The 18,480-nt window shown below is 48.1% G+C and overlaps 1 protein-coding gene across 6 annotated transcripts in view; it reads left to right on the top strand.

The window, feature by feature from the left end:
• The window catches only part of GOLGA3 (golgin A3), a 188,650-nt gene that overhangs the window by 125,434 nt on the left and 44,736 nt on the right, over window positions 1–18,480 (top strand). For all 6 annotated transcript variants that reach the window (XM_078667911.1, XM_078667908.1, XM_078667909.1 and 3 more), the window contains 2 exons: window positions 78–341; window positions 509–603. In XM_078667911.1, coding sequence (XP_078524037.1) covers window positions 78–341; window positions 509–603 — 359 coding nt within the window. The remainder of the gene's footprint in view (window positions 1–77; window positions 342–508; window positions 604–18,480) is intronic.

Consider the following 18,480-nt stretch of genomic DNA (forward strand, 5'->3'; position numbering starts at 1 on the left):
ATCCTGCATCAAAGGCATTGCAGTAGTGGGGATGCACAGGCAAAGAGGTAACTTGTGCCGCTTTGCTTGTACCCTAGGTCATGGTGGAAGCTTACAGGAGAGACGCCAGCTCCAAAGATCAGCTGATCAGTGAACTGAAATCCACCAAGAAGAAGCTGGACTCTGAGCTGAAGGAACTGAGGCGGGAGCTCATGAAGCTGCAAGGCGAGAAGAAGGCTGTGGAAATGGACTATGCAAGGCTGAAAAAGGATGTCGTTGATGTCCGTCAGCAGATGGAGGAGCTGGAATCCCATCTACAGGCAGCACAAGATGAGCGGGACGAAATGGAATCTCAACTCCAGGTATGTCTAAAATGTGTATCGTGTATGAAGAACACGTTAACATGTTTAGGTTTCTGTTCATACATGCTTTCATTAAAAAACAAAAAAGCAAAATTCATTTCAAAATAGCTCATCAAATGAACCAGGATGTATAATGTTTAAAACCACTGTTTCCCTTTCCCTTGCAGTCTTTGCGGTTTGATCGAGATCAGCTAACATCTCTTACTCAGGAAAATAATTCTTTAAAGCAGCAAGTGGAAGAAATGCAAACTGAAGCCAAAAAGTAAGTGCTGTATCACTGTCTTCTGTGCTTATTTTGTACAGTCAGGATTTAAAGATTATGGGGCCAATTAGGATGTAGGGCGGGCGATCCGGCCCTACATCCTTCCCTGCCCGCCACCCATTTCCCCCTGCCATATTAGTATGGCGGGGGGACCTCGGCGGACGTAAAGACCATCCGCCGGTTTTCCGCCGGCCGATCAGTCGACCGGGCGGAAAAGGGGCCATATATGGTGGTGGTGTCTGCTACACACCGCCATCCATATTAGCATGGACAACAGAGCATGGCTTTCCATGGTGGAGACCCTGCCATGGAAAGCCATGCGGAGTCTGCTTTCGGGGGCCCGTTGCGGGCCCTCAGGTTATTGAGGGGGTGAGGGGTGCACATTGGGGGTACCTATGGTACCCCCTGCATTGTCATGGACATGGTGGCAGGCACCTTGAGGTGCCTGTCACCTTGTGCAAGACAATGCTGGAAATGGAGGATGCCACCACGGCGGCGGCATCCTAATTGCATGTGCAGGACCGCGGCACCACTGGCGGCCGGTCCCAGCACCGCTAGGGTGGCGGGCGGACTTCCTAATAGGCCCCTAAGTCTTCAAAGCAACAAAATGCTCTGGGCCCCGAATAGCACAACGTCAGTTAATATTTGTATGCACATGTTTTTCATTAAATATTATTTTGGCTCTACTGGTATTCCCAAATACTGAGTTTGTGCAGCTGTATTAAAGTATCTTATGCATAGATTAATCACTTGATTAAGGGTGTACACTGTGGTCAGCCAAGGGTTGGAGGGAGACAAAGTACTATTTCCCAAGTTCATCTTGTCTTGAACTTTGCTACTGAATGTCACGAATAAGCAGCACTAGGAATCTAGCTGCATATCTGTTAGTGCCCTCGATTAATTTGCCTTGATAAGGTACAAAACATATAGATGGGTATCAGCGATTAACAGCAATGTTTTTCAATGAGGTATTCTGAGCCACATCAGATACACAATGAAAACTAAGCTGGAGTTGTCTCTGGTGCCACTCCGAACACCTCCATTATTCACTGATACCCAGCTATAATTTTATGGTATGTATAATTCACCCGTATCATCTGCACCTGCTTTCATGTCAAGAATTTACCATGCCAATTCCCTCCCTCTGAGTCTTCCTAAATATCTTACATGCAGGCTCCAATTGATTCAAAATCAGGCCGTTCTGCTGATCTATCAACCTCCCAAGCATTGGCACATTTCTCAAGTTACAAAATATCTTCATTGGCTCCCAGCTGCCCAAATATCCATGTTCATAGTATCTTGTACCATCTTTAAGGCCTTGTACACATGAAATCCAGCTTTCATCAAATCTCGGATTCTTAAGAATCCCCCTCACTAGAGATCTGAGAGCCATACACTATTTAGTCATCCTTCAATTTAAGAGGAATAGGATGGGTGGTATCAGGTTCTCGGTCACCGTTCCCTGTGTCTGGAACTCTCTACCTCTGGAACTTAGGACCACCTGAGACGAATGCTAAAGACGTGACTCTTTAAGCAAGATTATTAAGAAGTATCCTGAGCCTGCTTAGGCAGTTACCTAGCGCCAAGAAACTGTCTGGTGAAAGTGTGCTCTATAAGGTACAGTAACACAACCTAACATTTCAGCAGCTAAGCAGGGGTAGAGGAGTCATGTGGGAGCCATTGTAATTTATTCCACAATCCACTCTGCTTTACTTCACTCAACACCAGTCTTCTTTACTCCTACTCCACTTTATTTCACTCCACTTCGCTTTACTCCACTCCACGCCACTCTACTTTACTCCACGCCACTCTACTTTACTCCAAGCCACTCTACTTTACTCCACGCCACTCTACTTTACTCCACGCCACTCTACTTTACTCCACGCCACTCCCACTTTACTCCACTCACCTCCATTCTGCTTTACTCACCTCCACTCAATGCCACTCTGCTTGCTCCACTCAGCTTTACTCCACTCCACTCTGCTTTACTCCACTCACCTCCGTGCCACTCTGCTCTACTCAAAGCTACTCTGCTTTACTCCACGCCATTCCGCTCAACGCCACTCTACTTTACTTCATGCCCCTCTGCTTTACTCAATGCCCCTCTGATTTACTCCACACCACTCTGCTTTACCCCACTCTGCTTTACTCCACACCACTCTGCTTTACTCCACTCTGCTTTACTCCACACCACTCTGCTTTACTCCACTCTGCTCAATGCCACTCTGCTTTACTCCACTCTTCCTAACTCCACTCAAGGCCTCTCTGCTTTACTCAATGCCCCTCTGCTTTACTCCACACCACTCTGCTTTACCCCACTCTGCTCAATGCCACTCTGCTTTACTCCAAGCTTTTTTTAATTTATTTTTTTAGTACGTATTGGGGTTAACTGTGCGCACTGTTAGTTGTGTAAACAATTTTAGTCTTTAAACTAGTGCTTAATTTAAGCCAGGATTTTCCGGTGCGCACCACCCCACTTAATAATTAACACATACTCTTATAATTAAAAAAAACACCCTAAGGTATTGAAGTGATTTTAAATAACACCACTTAAGCACATAATAAATTGACATGCACACAAAGTAAATACAATATTTGGGCCCACTTACTCTTTAATCCCCAACCATAGAATCGTCATCTTTCTCCCTTATGCCACATCCACTCCACAATTATCTTTCTCTCACACATTCTGTTCCTTCTTTACATCACATTCATTTACCTATCTCATCTGCTCCCTTCCTTCTTTTCTGCTCTTACCCCTTCACACTTTTTTCCTTTTATATTTTTCTTCTTCTCTCTTCCACTCCTTTCCTAATTCCTCCCCACTCTTGCCCTCACTTACTCCTGTGTCGTCTGCCTCTTATCTACTCTCTCCACACTTTCTCTCCTTCTCCCATTCTCCTCCTCTTCCCTTCTCATCTGTTTTACCCCCTCCCTCCCTTACACTCCTCTCCCTAGGACACATTTCACAGTGAAATGAACTGTATTTAAATTAGTCCTTAATTTTAGCCTAGGTTTTCCAGAGCGAAGAAATCCCCCAAAAGTATTAAAAATAATTTAAATATACCACTTAATACTATAATACATTTTCTTACAGACAAAATAAATATTCTGTCTCTTTGGTTAAATAATGTTTTCTTTCATATATAATGTACAACGCTCTTTTTTTGGGGGGCTTGGATGGCCTTTTAAGTCAACAGTGCACACATGGCATTCTTTCTTTTGTTTTGAAAACTCGAGCCATTAAGCATCCTGTTTCCCACTTGCATGGAAACACCTTTTGATAATTATCAGCATCACCATCTTTTATATATGGTTAATTTGCACCCAGACAGTAAACAGAACATGTACTTTACCACATGCTGTTTCATTTCACAGTTTGTTGTGAACTTTCAGCCAATGGGCTAAATTATTTCCTTGCTGGATACATTAACATCCTACTTTCAAAACACAATTGCACTTTACTGTAAGTTTCTGCAAAATGTTTGTACCATCCATACTGCAAATATGTTCTTTAACCCAAAGATAATACACTTTTTTTTATTAAACATCACTTAAGGACATGATACATTTTCATACAGACAAAAACATAACATGATTTTCCCAAACACACATGCTGTTAGGTTATGCCACATTTCTTGTTGTAGGCTTCACAACTTGTGTTTTACTTGTGCAAACCGTGACGCTGCAGAGTAGGTACTTTTTTACATTTAGAGCTGTGTAACATGCGGTTTGTTTTAAACAATTTTAGCCTTTAAATTAGTACTTAATTTGAGCCGGGGTTTTCTGGTGCACACCACTGCAACGGCTAGGGCGCTCGACCTCGGACCTGGGGATCTGGGTTCGAGTCTCGGTAACGACGCCAAAACCTCCTGTGATTCTGGGCAAATCACCTAATCTCCCCGTGCCTAAAAAAATGAAAGTGCGTCCTCATGTAACGTAACTGGAAAATATGTAAAGCGCTCTGATACCTGATTCGGTTCGGGTCTAGTTCGCGCTATATAAAACTCTGCAAATTTTTTTTTTTAATTATTAGCACCTGCTTTTATAGCAAATAATTCACCAAAACATAGTAAAGTGAATTCAAATAGCAGCAGTTAAGGCCATAACATATGTTTTTACATATAAGGAAATTCATTTATTTGCCCAGGTTCACAGGATTTTGGGACCACGGCAATACTCTAACTTTAATCCTCAGCTTCAAAGTTGGCACCTTTCTCCCTTTATTTTCGCCAATGTTCTTTTCCTCCTAGTTCTGTAATATACTGTTTCTTTGGTAAAAAAAAAAAGTATTTCTACTCTAGCCAAGTTATAGCATGCCCAAAACTAATATTGAGCAGAATATATAAAAAAATGAAAATATATATTTTATATATTCTGCGCAATGTTGGTATATATATATATATATATATATATATATATATATATATATATATATATATATATATTTCCATCTTCACAGGACTCCAATTCGACAAAGGCCACAGCAAGTTAAATTCAGCTCCGTCTTTATTTCTCTGCAACTTGCTGAATGATCCCCGGCACAGAAAAAACATCCATACTGGTAGAACGCCAGACGCGTTTCGGGAAAATGAAATCCCTTTCTCAATGGCGTGCAGTTCATGGAAATGAGTCCCAGCGCTCTATACTCTGCACTACTTATTGACCTTTACCTGCCACGTGGGCGCCGCCCACTCAATGGCCTTGTGGGAGGTGTAGTGAATACATAACACCCGAGTGGGTGCGCTGTCTCTCAGTCCTTATTAAAACATTAATGTTCCCAAGTGGGTTGATGTAGATTCAGGCGGGCATCAATTCTTGCTTTGTAGAAGCCGAGACGAGCTCATACTGAACGCCCCCTGTTATGTATGCACTACACCTCCCACAAGGCCATTGAGTGGGCGGCGCCCACGTGGCAGGTAAAGGTCAATAAGTAGTGCAGAGTATAGAGCGCTGGGACTCATTTCCATGAACTGCACGCCATTGAGAAAGGGATTTCATTTTCCCGAAACGCGTCTGGCGTTCTACCAGTATGGATGTTTTTTCTGTGCCGGGGATCATTCAGCAAGTTGCAGAGAAATAAAGACGGAGCTGAATTTAACTTGCTGTGGCCTTTGTCGAATTGGAGTCCTGTGAAGATGGAATATATATATATATATATATATATATTCTGCGCATTGTTGGTTTTGGGCATGCTATATAATTTGCATGTTCCGTAATATGCTGTTTGTCTTTTATAACACCCAGTACTAAAAGTCGTCTGTGTTCTACTAATCAATTAGGTTACACTATATATTGCTTTTGAGTTAAAAATGACAATGTTTTTTACTTTTGCTTTTTTATACCAATGGCAATAGCACAATACAAATACAATTGCTCAACTGCAAATAAAAAAATAAAAGTAAAAACCATTGTCATTTTCAACACCAACAGCTCTAACTTTAACAAATGCAAGACCTATTGCATTGCAAATGCTTGTTATTCCTTCCTGTCCGGGTGGGTTCCATGAGTCTTGGGTATCTGCTATTATAGTCCCAGTTTTTAGGAAAGGAAACAGACAAGACTCAACTTGCCATCATCCCATCTCTTTTTTTAGATTCCTCTGTTAAAATTAAGGGCAGTATTCTACTTGAAAGGTTGGAACTCTGAATCAGTGAGAATAACGTCCTGTCAGAGGTCCAGTTTGGATTCCTGGGGTCTATTGAACAATGTATTGATCTCCATCTCATAATTAGCAAGTACAAACTGCTTATGCGAAGTGCTATTCTTCTCCCATTTATGGATCTGTCCAGTGCTTTTGATAGCATTACAGAGCCAAGTCGTGGGATTTCATGATTGAAATTTATGTCAAGAAGGGGTTAGTGCAGTTCTTGAGGGATGTGCACCTGAATTTCCAGGGTTAAGTATGTAAAAAATGGGGAATTTTCTGATTCTTTCAGCCTGCGGAGACTGGTCTGGCACGGGTGTGTGCTGGCACCAATCATCTTCCTACTGTATATAATTACGCTAGAGACAGCCTTAGTAGGACTATTTGTTGATGTCTCCAAAATAAGAGTAGGATGGTGCTGGCATTACTTTATGGCAATGATGACTTCCTTCCAGCCAGAACTTCCAATGAGTCGAAGATTCTCATCGATGGCTTCATCGACTTCGTGGTGGCTTTCAACCTGGAAACTAATAGATCTAAAACGTTTATAATGGTTTCAATCAATCAATCAGAACATTTATAGAGCGCGCTACTCACCCGTGAGGGTCTCAGGGTGCTGAAGGAGGGGGGGAGGTGCTGCTACTGCTCGAAAAGCCAGTTCTTGAGGTGTTCCCTGAAGGTGAGATGGTCCTGGGTCATTCGTAGGTGTTCGGGAAGGGAGTTCCATGTTTTGGCTGCCAGGTAGGAGAATGATCTTCATCCGGTGGTGGTTCTGTGAATCCGTGGGACGGTGGCGAGGGCGAGGCTGGCGGAGCGGAGTTGGCAGGTGGGAGGGTATAACGAGAGGCAGTTGTTGAGGTATTCGGGGCCCACGTCATGGAGCGCTTTGTGTGCGTGGGTGAGGAGCCTGAACGTGATCCTTTTGTTGACGGGGAGCCAGTGCAGGTTTCTCAGGTGGGCGGATATGTGGCTGTGGCGAGGGATGTCGAGGATGAGTCGTGCGGAGGCGTTCTGTATGCGTTGTAGTCGTTTCTGAAGTTTGGTGGTGGTTCCTGCGTATAGGGTATTTCCGTAGTCCAGTCGGCTGGTGATGAGGGCCTGGGTGATGGTCTTTCTGGTTTCGGTGGGGATCCACCGGAAGATTTTTTGGAGCATGCACAGGGTGTTGAAGCAGGAGGACGAGATGGCGTTGACTTACTTGGTCATCGTGAGAGAGGAGTCCAGGATGAATACCAGGTTGCGTGTGTGGTCCCAGGGAGTTGGTGCGGAGCCCAGTGTTGTGGGCCACCAGGAGTCGTCCCAGGCGGATGGGGATTGTCCGAGGATGAGTACCTCCGTCTTGTCTGAGTTCAGTTTCAGGCGACTGAGCTTCATCCATTCTGGGACGTCTTTCTTTCCTTCCTGGAGGTTGGTTTTGGCGGTGGCTGGGTCTTTGGTGAGGGAGAGTATCAGCTGGGTGTCGTCGGCGTAGGAGATGATGTTGATGTTGTGTTTGCGTGCGATGGCGGCGAGGGGGCTCATGTAGATATTGAAGAGGGTTGGACTGAGCGAGGAGCCTTGGGGTACGCCACAGATTATCTCGGTGGCCTCTGAGCGGAAGGGAGGGAGGCGGACTCTCTGGGTTCTGTCTGAGAGGAACGAGGTGATCCAGTCCAGAGCCTTTCCTTCGATCCCGGTGTTGGAGAGGCGGGTTATAAGGGTGCGATGGCATACAGTGTCGAAGGCTGCCGAGAGGTCCAGGAGGATGAGGGCGGTTGTTTCTCTGTTGTCCATCAGGGTCCTGATGTCGTCGGTGGCTGCGATGAGGGCAGTTTCGGTGCTGTGTTGGCTCGAAATCCGGACTGGGATGGGTCGAGTGAGTTGTTTGTCTCGAGGAAAGCAGTCAGCTGTTTGTTGACGGTCTTTTCGATGACTTTAGCCGGGAAGGGAAGAAGAGAGATGGGGCGGATGTTCTTGAGGTCTTTGGGGTCCGCTGTGGGTTTCTTCAGAAGGCCGTTGATTTCTGCGTGTTTCCAGCTCTCGGGGAAGGTGATGGCGTGAACGAGATGTTTATGACGTTCCGGAGATGGGGTGCGATGATGGTGTCGGCTTTGTTGAAGAAATGATGGGGGCATGGGTCAGAGGGGGAGCTGGAGTGGATGGAGTTCATGACGTTGGTGGTATCTTCAGTGCTGATGGGGGTCCAGGCACTGAGGGTGGTGGTGGGGGTCGCTGGTTCGGTGTCTGGAGGCGGAGTCTGGGGTCCGAAGCTGTCGTGTATGTCTGCGATCTTTTGGTGGAAGAACGAGGCGAGGGAGTTGCAGAGTTCTTGTGACGGTGTGATTTGGTTGTTGCTGGCGCTGGGGTTGGAGAGCTCTTTGACGATGTTGAAGAGTTCTTTGCTGTTGTGGGTGTTGTTGTCTAGTCGCTCTTTGAATGATGTCCTTTTGGAGGTGCGGATCAGCTGGTGGTGTTTGAGGGTGGCGTTCTTGAGGGCTGTTATGTTCTCTGTAGTTCGTTCGTGGCACCCGTTTTTTTCGAGGGTTCGGCAGGATTTCTTGGATTCTTTGAGGGCGTCTGTGAACCATGAGGTTTTCCTGTTGCCGGTCATGCCTGGGGGGTTCTTCAGTGGCGCGAGGTCGTCGGCGCAGTTGGTGATGCATTGTGCGAGGTTGTGGGCTGCGTCGTTGGTGTCAGTGGTGTTGGCTGGCGGGTTCTGGCTCAGCGATGAGAGGAGCTGGTCTCTGGTGATTTTGCTCCAGCATCTGCGGGGGATCTGTCGCGTGCAGCGGTGGGATGTATTCTTTTTGAAGGTGAAGTGGATGCATCTGTGGTCGGTCCAATGTAGTCCGGTGGAGTGGCTGAAGGAGACGTGGTTGCTGGCAGAGAAGATGGGGTCGAGCGTGTGGCCAGCGAGGTGGGTGGGGGTGTTCACCAGTTGCTTGAGTCCGAGGTCGGCCAGGTTATCGAGCAGGGTGGTGGTGTTGTTGTCGCTGTTTTTCTTCAGGTGGAAGTTCAGGTCCCCTAGGAGGATGTATTCTGGCGAAGCTAGGGCGTGTGGGCTGATAAGGTCGGCGATGGTTTCGCTGAATTGTGTGCGTGGGCCCGGGGGTCTGTAGATGAGTGTTCCCTTAAGGGTGGTTTTGGGGTCGGTGTGAATCTGGAAGTGTAGGTGAGTGTGTCTTCGGTGATGGTCGTGATGTTAATGGTGTTCCTGTAGACGATGGCGATACCTCCTCCGGTTTGGTTGATGCGGTCCTTCCGGGTGATCTTGTAGCCATCCGGGATGGCTAGAGCGATGTCATGGGCCGAGGAGGCGTTCATCCAGGTTTCTGTGAGGAAGGCGACGTCTGGCGCTGTTGTGTCGATGAGGTCCCACAGTTCGATGGCGTGCTTGTGGATGGAGCGGGTGTTGAGGAGGATGCACTTGAGGTGGTTGTTGTTGTTGCTAGATCTGGCGGGCGTGGGGCGGGTTCGGAGGCAGGTGAATTTGCAGGCTTGGTAGGTGAAGGGTCCGTGGGTGCGCTTCGGGGTGGCTCGGTAGCAGGCGGGTGTTCGTCCGGTGTTGAGTGCGTTGAGGGTGTCTGAGTCGTATCTCAGCCGTGTCGCCTGGTTTTGGTGTGGGCCAGGGATTCTGGCGCTGGGCATGGTCACGGCGCGGACGGGCTTGCCTTAGGCGCGCCTTCGGTGCACCCGCGGCGCGCCTTCGGTGCGCCGGGCACAGAAGGCAAAAGGGGGAACCAGGGGGCGCAGAGGGCAGGCAGTAGACACAGAGGAAATACGGAAGTAAATCAGCACGAGAACAATTACATAGGCAGTATTAGAGCGGGGAGTTACAAAAGGAAAAACAGCACGAAAACAGTTGCATAGGCAGTATTAGAACGGGGATAAGACCTGAGGCACAGGGGACTAACACAGACCAGACGGCGGCGCAGCGAGGCGGCAGTAAGAGCGGGGCAGCAGCCCAACACGAGGAGGACCGTGTGGTGGCTAGGGGGGCGACCTACCTGGTGACAGGTGGCCCCAGGACCTTGAAGACCCGTACTATTCATATTAAGGTCCACCAAGTAGAGCAAGTGCAGTCCTTTCCCAATTTAGGAATAAACTTTGTTGATAACTTTAGTTGGACTCTGTGCTTGGATAACAGGCGCTCCAGCTTTACAAATACCGCTGGATCCATTTTTAAAGTCTGCACGTTTGGTGAAAAAGCCCGTTTGCCCGCATATTGAGATCTATCAACACAGATGTGTTCCTGTTTTGACATATGCTGCAGGAATTTAGGGTTGCTCAAACACGGGCAATCTACAGCAGTAAGACAACAGGGTGTAACACAAGCTTTTTGGGGTTCACTGTACAAGTAGCAACATTAAGGTGCATGAGGAGCGTGGCCTAGACTATGTTAAAGACTGTATTAAACTAGCCCTTCTGCTACTCTGGACTAATGCCCAGGAATCCCTTAGCAGAGCTGTAATTCAGGACTGTTTAGAGTGTGCTGTGGGCCTTTCATTGTCTTGGTTCTAATATATTCTGACCAACATCTCTAGTCTTGGTAGACCCAGCTTCTTTAATGACCCTATTTCTATCAGGAAGGAGGACATGGAGTGGATAAAGCAAAATTTCCTGTTGGAACGTTCCAGTGCAAGGGGTTTGGCCTTATCATCCTCGGACTCTTAAAGACAATACAGTATGATAAAAACATGTTCTGGAACTTAACCCTACCTAGAGTTCGTTAACAGCCCCTGGAAACTGCCACTCCTTATTAGATTTTGCCTGGGCTCTGGTAGGTAGAAATTGTTCTTTCCTCATGGTCCAGGTATCTCTACGATATGTCCTTGTGACGAATCATCTGATCAAACCTTACCGCACTCCTGTTTTTCAGCAGGTACTATAGAGATTTGACAATTGGTTTACTTATTCCAGCTCCTTGGAAGGTTAAGATGTAAAAATGTAGATCTGTAGTTCATTATCTACAGTCCTTGCCATCTAAGGACTTCTGTTTTAGAGTCAGCCTGTTCTTAAAGTTTGGTGTCACACACTGCAATTCCCTGATGTTTTAGTTAACATTTCATCTATATATTTTTGTTAGCATTTTATTGTCTGCGCGTGGATTATGTCTTTGTATCTGTATATTGTGGTTTTTAAATTTTTATACTGTATAATGTTGTTTATTATTCTCAACATGCTTTTATGGTCTATATTCTTGGCCGAAATAAAGACGATTCTGATTCTGAATAGCAAATCCAGCAAATAGACAGCTCTTAAATGGCCTTAAATGGCCTTCTTGCAGACCGTAATCCTGTAAATTATAGGTGTTACTGCACAAACGGGCAGGGTGGTACTTGCTGAATAAGAAATCTAGGTCATTGGCATCAAATAGTTGCATTCCTGCTTTCACACTGTAGTATCTTAACAGGCCAATGTAAACTCTGGCCCAAACAGTGATCATTTTCTTTATGCTGGGATAGAACTCCTGATGCAGACCTGCCATGGATCGTGTTCATGTGTCTGTCTAAAACCTCTCACTCTTTGATAATTCCATTACTTAAAGCTTTTTGGATCATAAGCTATCAAGCCCATTGTTAGGTAAAAAGCTAGGGTAATGCTTACGTGGCACTTTTGATGAGATGCTCATGGTACCACTGGGACACAATTGCTTTACCAAGTGATATTGTCCTAGTAGATACCGAAAGCAACATTGTCATTGTCTTTTCTGCTTTGGCACAATTTAATCACATTTATTTTATGTGATTTACTGCCATTAGGGATAGTTACCTGGCTTGAACTGACAGATAGGATTTACTCTTTTCAGAAAGTAAAGTGAGAATTTAAAACATCACTTATGAAAGCAAATCAAGAAGAGGTAGGTAGAAGTATAGGTTTCTAGAAAAAAAAGTCAGAAGCTGGTGTGGGTGTCCCTGTGAGGGATAAGGTAGAGTGCTCTTGACAGCTGGCATACAATGCACAGCCAGCTAATAAAGTTTTTTTTTGTTGTTTTTTTTTGGTAGAGTTTTATATAGCGCGAACTAGACCCGAACCGAATCAGGTATCAGAGCGCTTTACATAGCACAAGTTACGTTTTTTTTTTACATGAGAACACACACTTTCATTTTTAGGCACGGGGAGATTAAGTGATTTGCCCAGAATCACAGGAGGTTTTTTGGCGTTGTTACCGAGACTCGAACCCAGATCGCCAGGTCCGAGGTCGAGCGCCTTAGCCGTTAGGCCAACTCCTCTCCCCAAGTATTGTAGTTAATACGTTTTTTAGCAGGTGCACAGGCAAACAAGGGTGAATATTCTGCTAAAAAACTGGATTTTATTTTCAAATTTGAAGAGCAGTGTTCTTGTGTGTTACATGTTTATATTTCACAAACACTTCACATTAAAGGATAAGGTAGTAATCCTTGTAGGCATTGTAGAGTCCAGAAAATATTGCACAATGGGCACAATACATGGGTCTGACGGTTATGTAAATGTTGACCCACACTTCATTCATGCAAGGTAACCTCACTGAGTGCCCCGAAATTGAATTTTAATTGTTAGTGACATAACCAGGTGAGGTTGATTATGCCTGTCACAGCATAGTAATTTGGGATTTTTGATGGATGGATACCTCCAACTGCTGATTCCCTACCTTATTAATATTTGTCACTCCTCAGGCCAATTTACCTCTCACATACATTGTGCTTTTGGAGTATATTGGTCTGGTTATTCTAGACTTTGAGACCACATAAAATATCTCCAAAAAAGAGTCTCCTCGAGGGGCCTGTTTGGCTTTCCAGCATGAGGAGCAAAGCCTAATAACGAAGCATTGCACCTTTTGGTGGGTGAGGGCTCGCGCTTCTAAAAGAAGACTTCTCTGCTGACCTCAGTAGGTTATTTTCTGTTCTGCTACTCTTGCTCAGAGAAGTTGCAGGTATGTCAAGATTACCTCTCATTTTCGATCCCAATCTCCTACCAAGGAATCAATTCCTCAAATGGCGCAGTGGCAACACTTTTGCCTGCTGGAGTTCCCAAAAAGGCTCTCTTTCTGAGACATATTCCGCCAAGAGTGAAGCTCCGGACGCCTGTGTGTCTTCCCGCTTCTACCTCTCCTGCCCCAAGTTCTGAAGGTGGTCAGGAATGGCTGGGCTTGAGTCATCCTAGAAGCTCCGAATTGGAGCAGCAGAGTGTGGTACCTGGAACTTCTGTGCATTAGCATCTGATCCGATCAAGCTGCCGCTTATGGAGGATCTTCTGACGCAGCAGCCGGGCAAGGTCCTGCTCCCATGTCTGTGCAGTCTATACCTTCATGCATGGAGAATAACTAGCACCCTTGTTTAAAAGACCATTTGTGGGGGCCTGTCCAAGATGGCGACCGCATAGGACGTGTTTTGCGGTCGCTCTGGCCCACCATGTGCTATAGCCTTGAAATCGCACTCCATCCGCCGTCTTCAGAGGCGGGGGACACTCGCAAGTTCTAGCCGGCATCCAGACACTGTCTACCGAGTTCCTGGACGATCATTGCAACCTCGGTAAGTGCAGAGGGAGACCGCGTGGTTGCCGAGCGCGGGAGCGGCGAGGGAGTTCGGCTGCCGCGGAGTGGCCGAGGACCAGAGATCGAGCCCTCCCCGGATGCTGAGGCCTGCTTGCGGCTTATTTGAGACGACCTTCGCCCGCCTGGGGATCAAGGTACTTGCCTGCGCACTGCTCCCCCCGCCGCGGTGAGGATCTCTCTCGGCGTGGGCCCGTCCTGCGGGGGGGTGGTGTTGAGACCGCGATGCTGCCCGGCAACTGAAGCACAGCGACCCCGCAGCTACTCATCTGATCCCGGCTGATTATCGGTGCAGAGGCGGACTGGGGGGCGGGGGAGACTGCGGGTTGAGCAGCGATCGAGGTTAGTGCTGCGCACCCCCTACTGTCACCTGAAGCCGCCTGGGAGCGCCTGCGTCGACGCGAGGTGGAGTTCGGCACCTGTGGACTATCGCTAGTGGAGGAGGCAGGGGCGCCCAACACTCACGCGGGGCCTGCCTGAAGTGAGGCCTGTTGCTGGTACCACCCCTCACCAGCCCTGCTTGCTTCGCCCCCTTGCTGGCTCTCTTCTACGGGGCCTGGTCTCCCGCCACGCGGGACCAGTCCCTGGGAGCGGCCTAGCATATAGGGCCAGATTGCTGTTGTAACATCATCGTGCCAGCCACAGGTGAGACCGCAGGGGACGCATGAAAGGGACCTACTAACCCCCGACACAGTGTGCGACGGGGGGGAGGGGGTCCACCGTGTCAGATCGTTGCTGCTCTGGGGACGGTAGAGCAGGCCTGCAGTGAGCACGCCCCGCGCTCTGAGGATTACTTCGACCTGCCTGCCCCTACGGACAGTAAGAATGCCCTAGCCTGCGTTGTTGTCTCCACAGTGGAGTGATAGGCTCTTGCGCTGTGCATCTAAACCCCCAGCGGCCCACACCTTAACACACGCCACACAGGCCTGCAAGCAGGACCTACGAGTTCCCCTACAGGAACAGAGAGCAGCTCTATACCCGCCAGCGGAGAACCTATCTGGGCCTTGTTCATGCACCCCCGGCGCCTGCCCCACCCACGTCCCAAGTATCTACGCGGCCTCAGGTGTTCCTTGGCGGCAGAGGCCCATCACACAGGGTTTGCCGGAATATAGGACCCCATGGTGACGGCGCGGCTTGAAAGGATCACTCTGTAAAAGACATGCTACAGGCCAAGACCGCGAGTCAGGGAACGGAGGTGACGACGGGAGCGACAGATGTAGCAGACGCACCAGCCACGAAGGCCTTCATGACCTGAAATAGAAATGATGCAACAGGAAATTCCTATTCTCAAAGAGCAGCATATTGAACTACAGGGGCAGGCGGAGGACTTGGAGAACCGCTCACGCCGTAACAACCGAGGAGTGAGACAAGGAGCGGAGGAAGGTGATATTGGTGAATTTGTCCAAGCCCTTTTTCGACATATCCTAGGCCCGGAACACACAACTGCGATCCAAATCGATAGGGTACATCAGGTTGGCCTGCCACGCCGGAACACTGCGCCACCACCAGATATCCTAGCTTGTGTTCACAATTTCCAACTAAAAGAACTTATCCTGCGTAAAACCAAGGACACGCAACCTCTACAATTCTGCGGCTTTACTCCACTGCTTTATCAGAACCTTTCTGCAGTTGCGCTGCTCAAATGAGGAAAATTTTGGCCCATCGCTCAACATCTGAGGAAAAATGATCCCCTATGTGTGGGGCCACCCCTTCCGCATCATTTTTAAATTTGAAGGGAAACTACGCCAATTGAGATCTTTACAAGAAGCCGCCTACCTTTTAAGTCTTCCTCCTCCGGCCCCGCCACGTCCCCAAAAGGCATCAACCTCCAGTAACAACAGACCAGACCGTAGGCAAGCCCTCTTCATCGCCCCATGGTCCGGAAGCAGTAGCACAAGCGAAAGAGAGGGAAAACGTCCTAGCCTCACTGACCGGCAGCCCTGCAATTCATCCCTGCTTGACACTCTTACCTAGCTCAAGCATGGAATTCTCAACTCAGACGGGCCAGAGGGCCGTCACCCTTTTGTCTTCATGGACCTGAATCGTCACCACACCCCGAACTGTGTTACCTTGACGGACATGTGTCATCCCCACACTGTTGCGATTTTTCCCTTTATGATACTGAAGCTGGCCGGTCCAGGATCGGTCTTGCAATGCCTTTGCTACTCAGGTTGTTTTGTTCTTGGGGTTGTTTTTTTCTTTTTTGGGATAGGGTGGGTTCTCTCCTCAGTGAGTCCTTTTATCAGCTCCATAGATAACAACCGCGCACACCTGCCCATTTTCATCCTCTTTCCACCTGGGTGCAGCGCATGCTCCACCAGAGCTCACCCAACCCCTTCCCTCCCATCTGGATCTTAAAATAGTCAGTCTCAACGTCCGGGGTCTAAACAACCCAGTTAAGTGGAGGGCTTATCCCTATTGGAAAATTCTGGGGGAGAAATATGCCTCATCCAAGAAACCCACCTATTACGAACTGATACCCACCATTTGCAGCACAGTCCCTTTCCTCACCAGTTCTGGTCCTCTACAAACAGCAAACGAGGAGGGGTGGCCATCCTAGTAGCCAAGCATTTTAGGGGTTCAGTAGTAGGGCCCGTCTCGGAGATTAAAGGGTGATTAATGAGGCTCCTCCTCCTGCACTATTGCTTCCATCGACTCCCCTAATGATCGCCCAGAGAAATTCTTTCTAGAGGCCTGCGCTGATGTGTGGAAGTCTCCTGATCCCGTGGTGGTGGTGGGGGCGACCTTAATCTCGTGATGAACGGGGCTGGATCGTTCTGGTTCCCGCACCGGGTGCGCAGGTGCTCTATCAGCAAAAGGAGGCGAACGGATGGGCGAAGCAGGGAGTAGGGATGCCGGCTGCTGCTTACATCCAGGCAAGGATTTTTCATATTATTTGGCCACATACAAGACATATGCCTGTCTTGACCACTTCCTAGTTACCCCAGCTGCCTGGGCCTTGGTTACGGAGTCTACCATTGAAGCAATGTCCTTCTCTGACCACGCACACATTACCCTGTCCCTGCGCTTCCCCCTAAGCGCTCTGCTTCTGCCCCCGCGCTGGCGTCTGCAAGACTCACTGCTTAGGTCCCCAGAAGTAGGTGCAGGCATCAGGTGATGTATTACTGACTATATAGCATCTAACGACGGAAAGACACACCACTCTCCTCGGTATGGGAGGCGCTTAAATTAGTAGCGCGAGGAGCTCTCATTGCTAAGGCCACCAATGAGAATAAGACAAGATCGACGAAACGCTCAGAACTAGAGTCTACCGCTAACGAATTAGAGACCATATAAAAGCACGGGTGCTACTCGAATATGGCGGCATCTAGAAAAAGAGCGCCTTCAGCTCCGACATCTGGATCTCGACCGAGCCGAACATGAAGTGGTTCGCCTGAAACACAAGTACTTTGTTGGCTCCAACAAAGGAGGCCGCATGTTGGCGAATATCTTGCGCAGCCAGTAGGAGGCACACTCTGTTAAAACGCTACGCAATGAGACTGGTCAGTCCCTCACCGGTGATGACCAAAAAGTGTCGACATTTTGTTCCTTTTTTTCGATCCCTCTATGCTGCAGATCCCTCTCTGCGGCCTGATCCCACTGACTACCTCGGAGAAGCTGCGGTGACACCTTTGCCTGCAGGCGAGTCTGACACCATGGAGGCACCTACCCGAGTCGAAGAAGTGATATCTGCGATCGCCCGGCTGAAGTTACACAAGGCAGCAGGGCCTGACGGTTTCAGTGCCCTTTTTTTACAAAACCTACTGCGTTGAACTTGCCCCATTGCTCACGCGCTTGTTTAATTCATTTGCAGACACCGGGTCCCTCGCTCCCTCTATGCTACAGGCTTCTATTTCGGTTATCCTCAAACCGGGTAAGGACCCGGACCTTTGCATTTCCTACCAGCCGATCTCTTTATTGAACATAGACGCAAAACTGTTCTCCAGTATATTAGCACATAGGCTAAACCCCCCCATATTCAGGGTCTCGTTGGCCCGGATCAGTCCGGTTTTATTCGGAGACGGCAATGTGGAGACAATACCAAACGCATTTGTCACCTAATTGATAAGGTGTAACGGTCCAAAGAAGAAGCCCTTCTTCTAGCGATTGACGCGTAGAAGACGTTCGACCGTGTGTATTGGTCGTACCTCTTCGAGATTCTCGAGTGCTTCGGACTGGGACCACGGTTCCGATGCTGGATTGCGAGCATTTACAGCGCCCCTCAGGCAGCTGTCCGAGTCAATGGGTTGCTCTCTGATCACTTTGTGGTAGGGCGAGGAACACAACAGGTTTTCCCCTATTCCCCCTGCTTTTCACCCTTTATATGGAGCCTCTGGGCCAACAACTCTGACTGGGTGTCAGAGGGAATTACATACCTCAGGCTGGGCCTTCATAATAGTCTTGCAGCGTAGGTGAACTACTCTGCTCTATGGCGTTGCCTTCCCCTGACATGGTTTGGGAGACTATCCGTGGTCAAAATTGATGTATTACAACGTGCTTTATATCTATTCCAAACACTACCACTAGAGCCCCCGCCACACGCCCTGCGACAGATACAATCGGCGATTGAGGGCTTTGTCTGGGGCCCGCTCTCACCACGATTACAAAAAACTCAGTTCCAACGGCCTAAGAAGAACGGGGGTTTAGCCTTCCCTAATATCACTCAATACTTTCACGCCTCGCATATACGTTATTTGGTGGAGTGGAATCGTCCCATGAC

Source organism: Lissotriton helveticus, chromosome 11, assembly GCF_964261635.1.
Source record: "Lissotriton helveticus chromosome 11, aLisHel1.1, whole genome shotgun sequence".
NCBI lineage: Eukaryota > Metazoa > Chordata > Amphibia > Caudata > Salamandridae > Lissotriton > Lissotriton helveticus.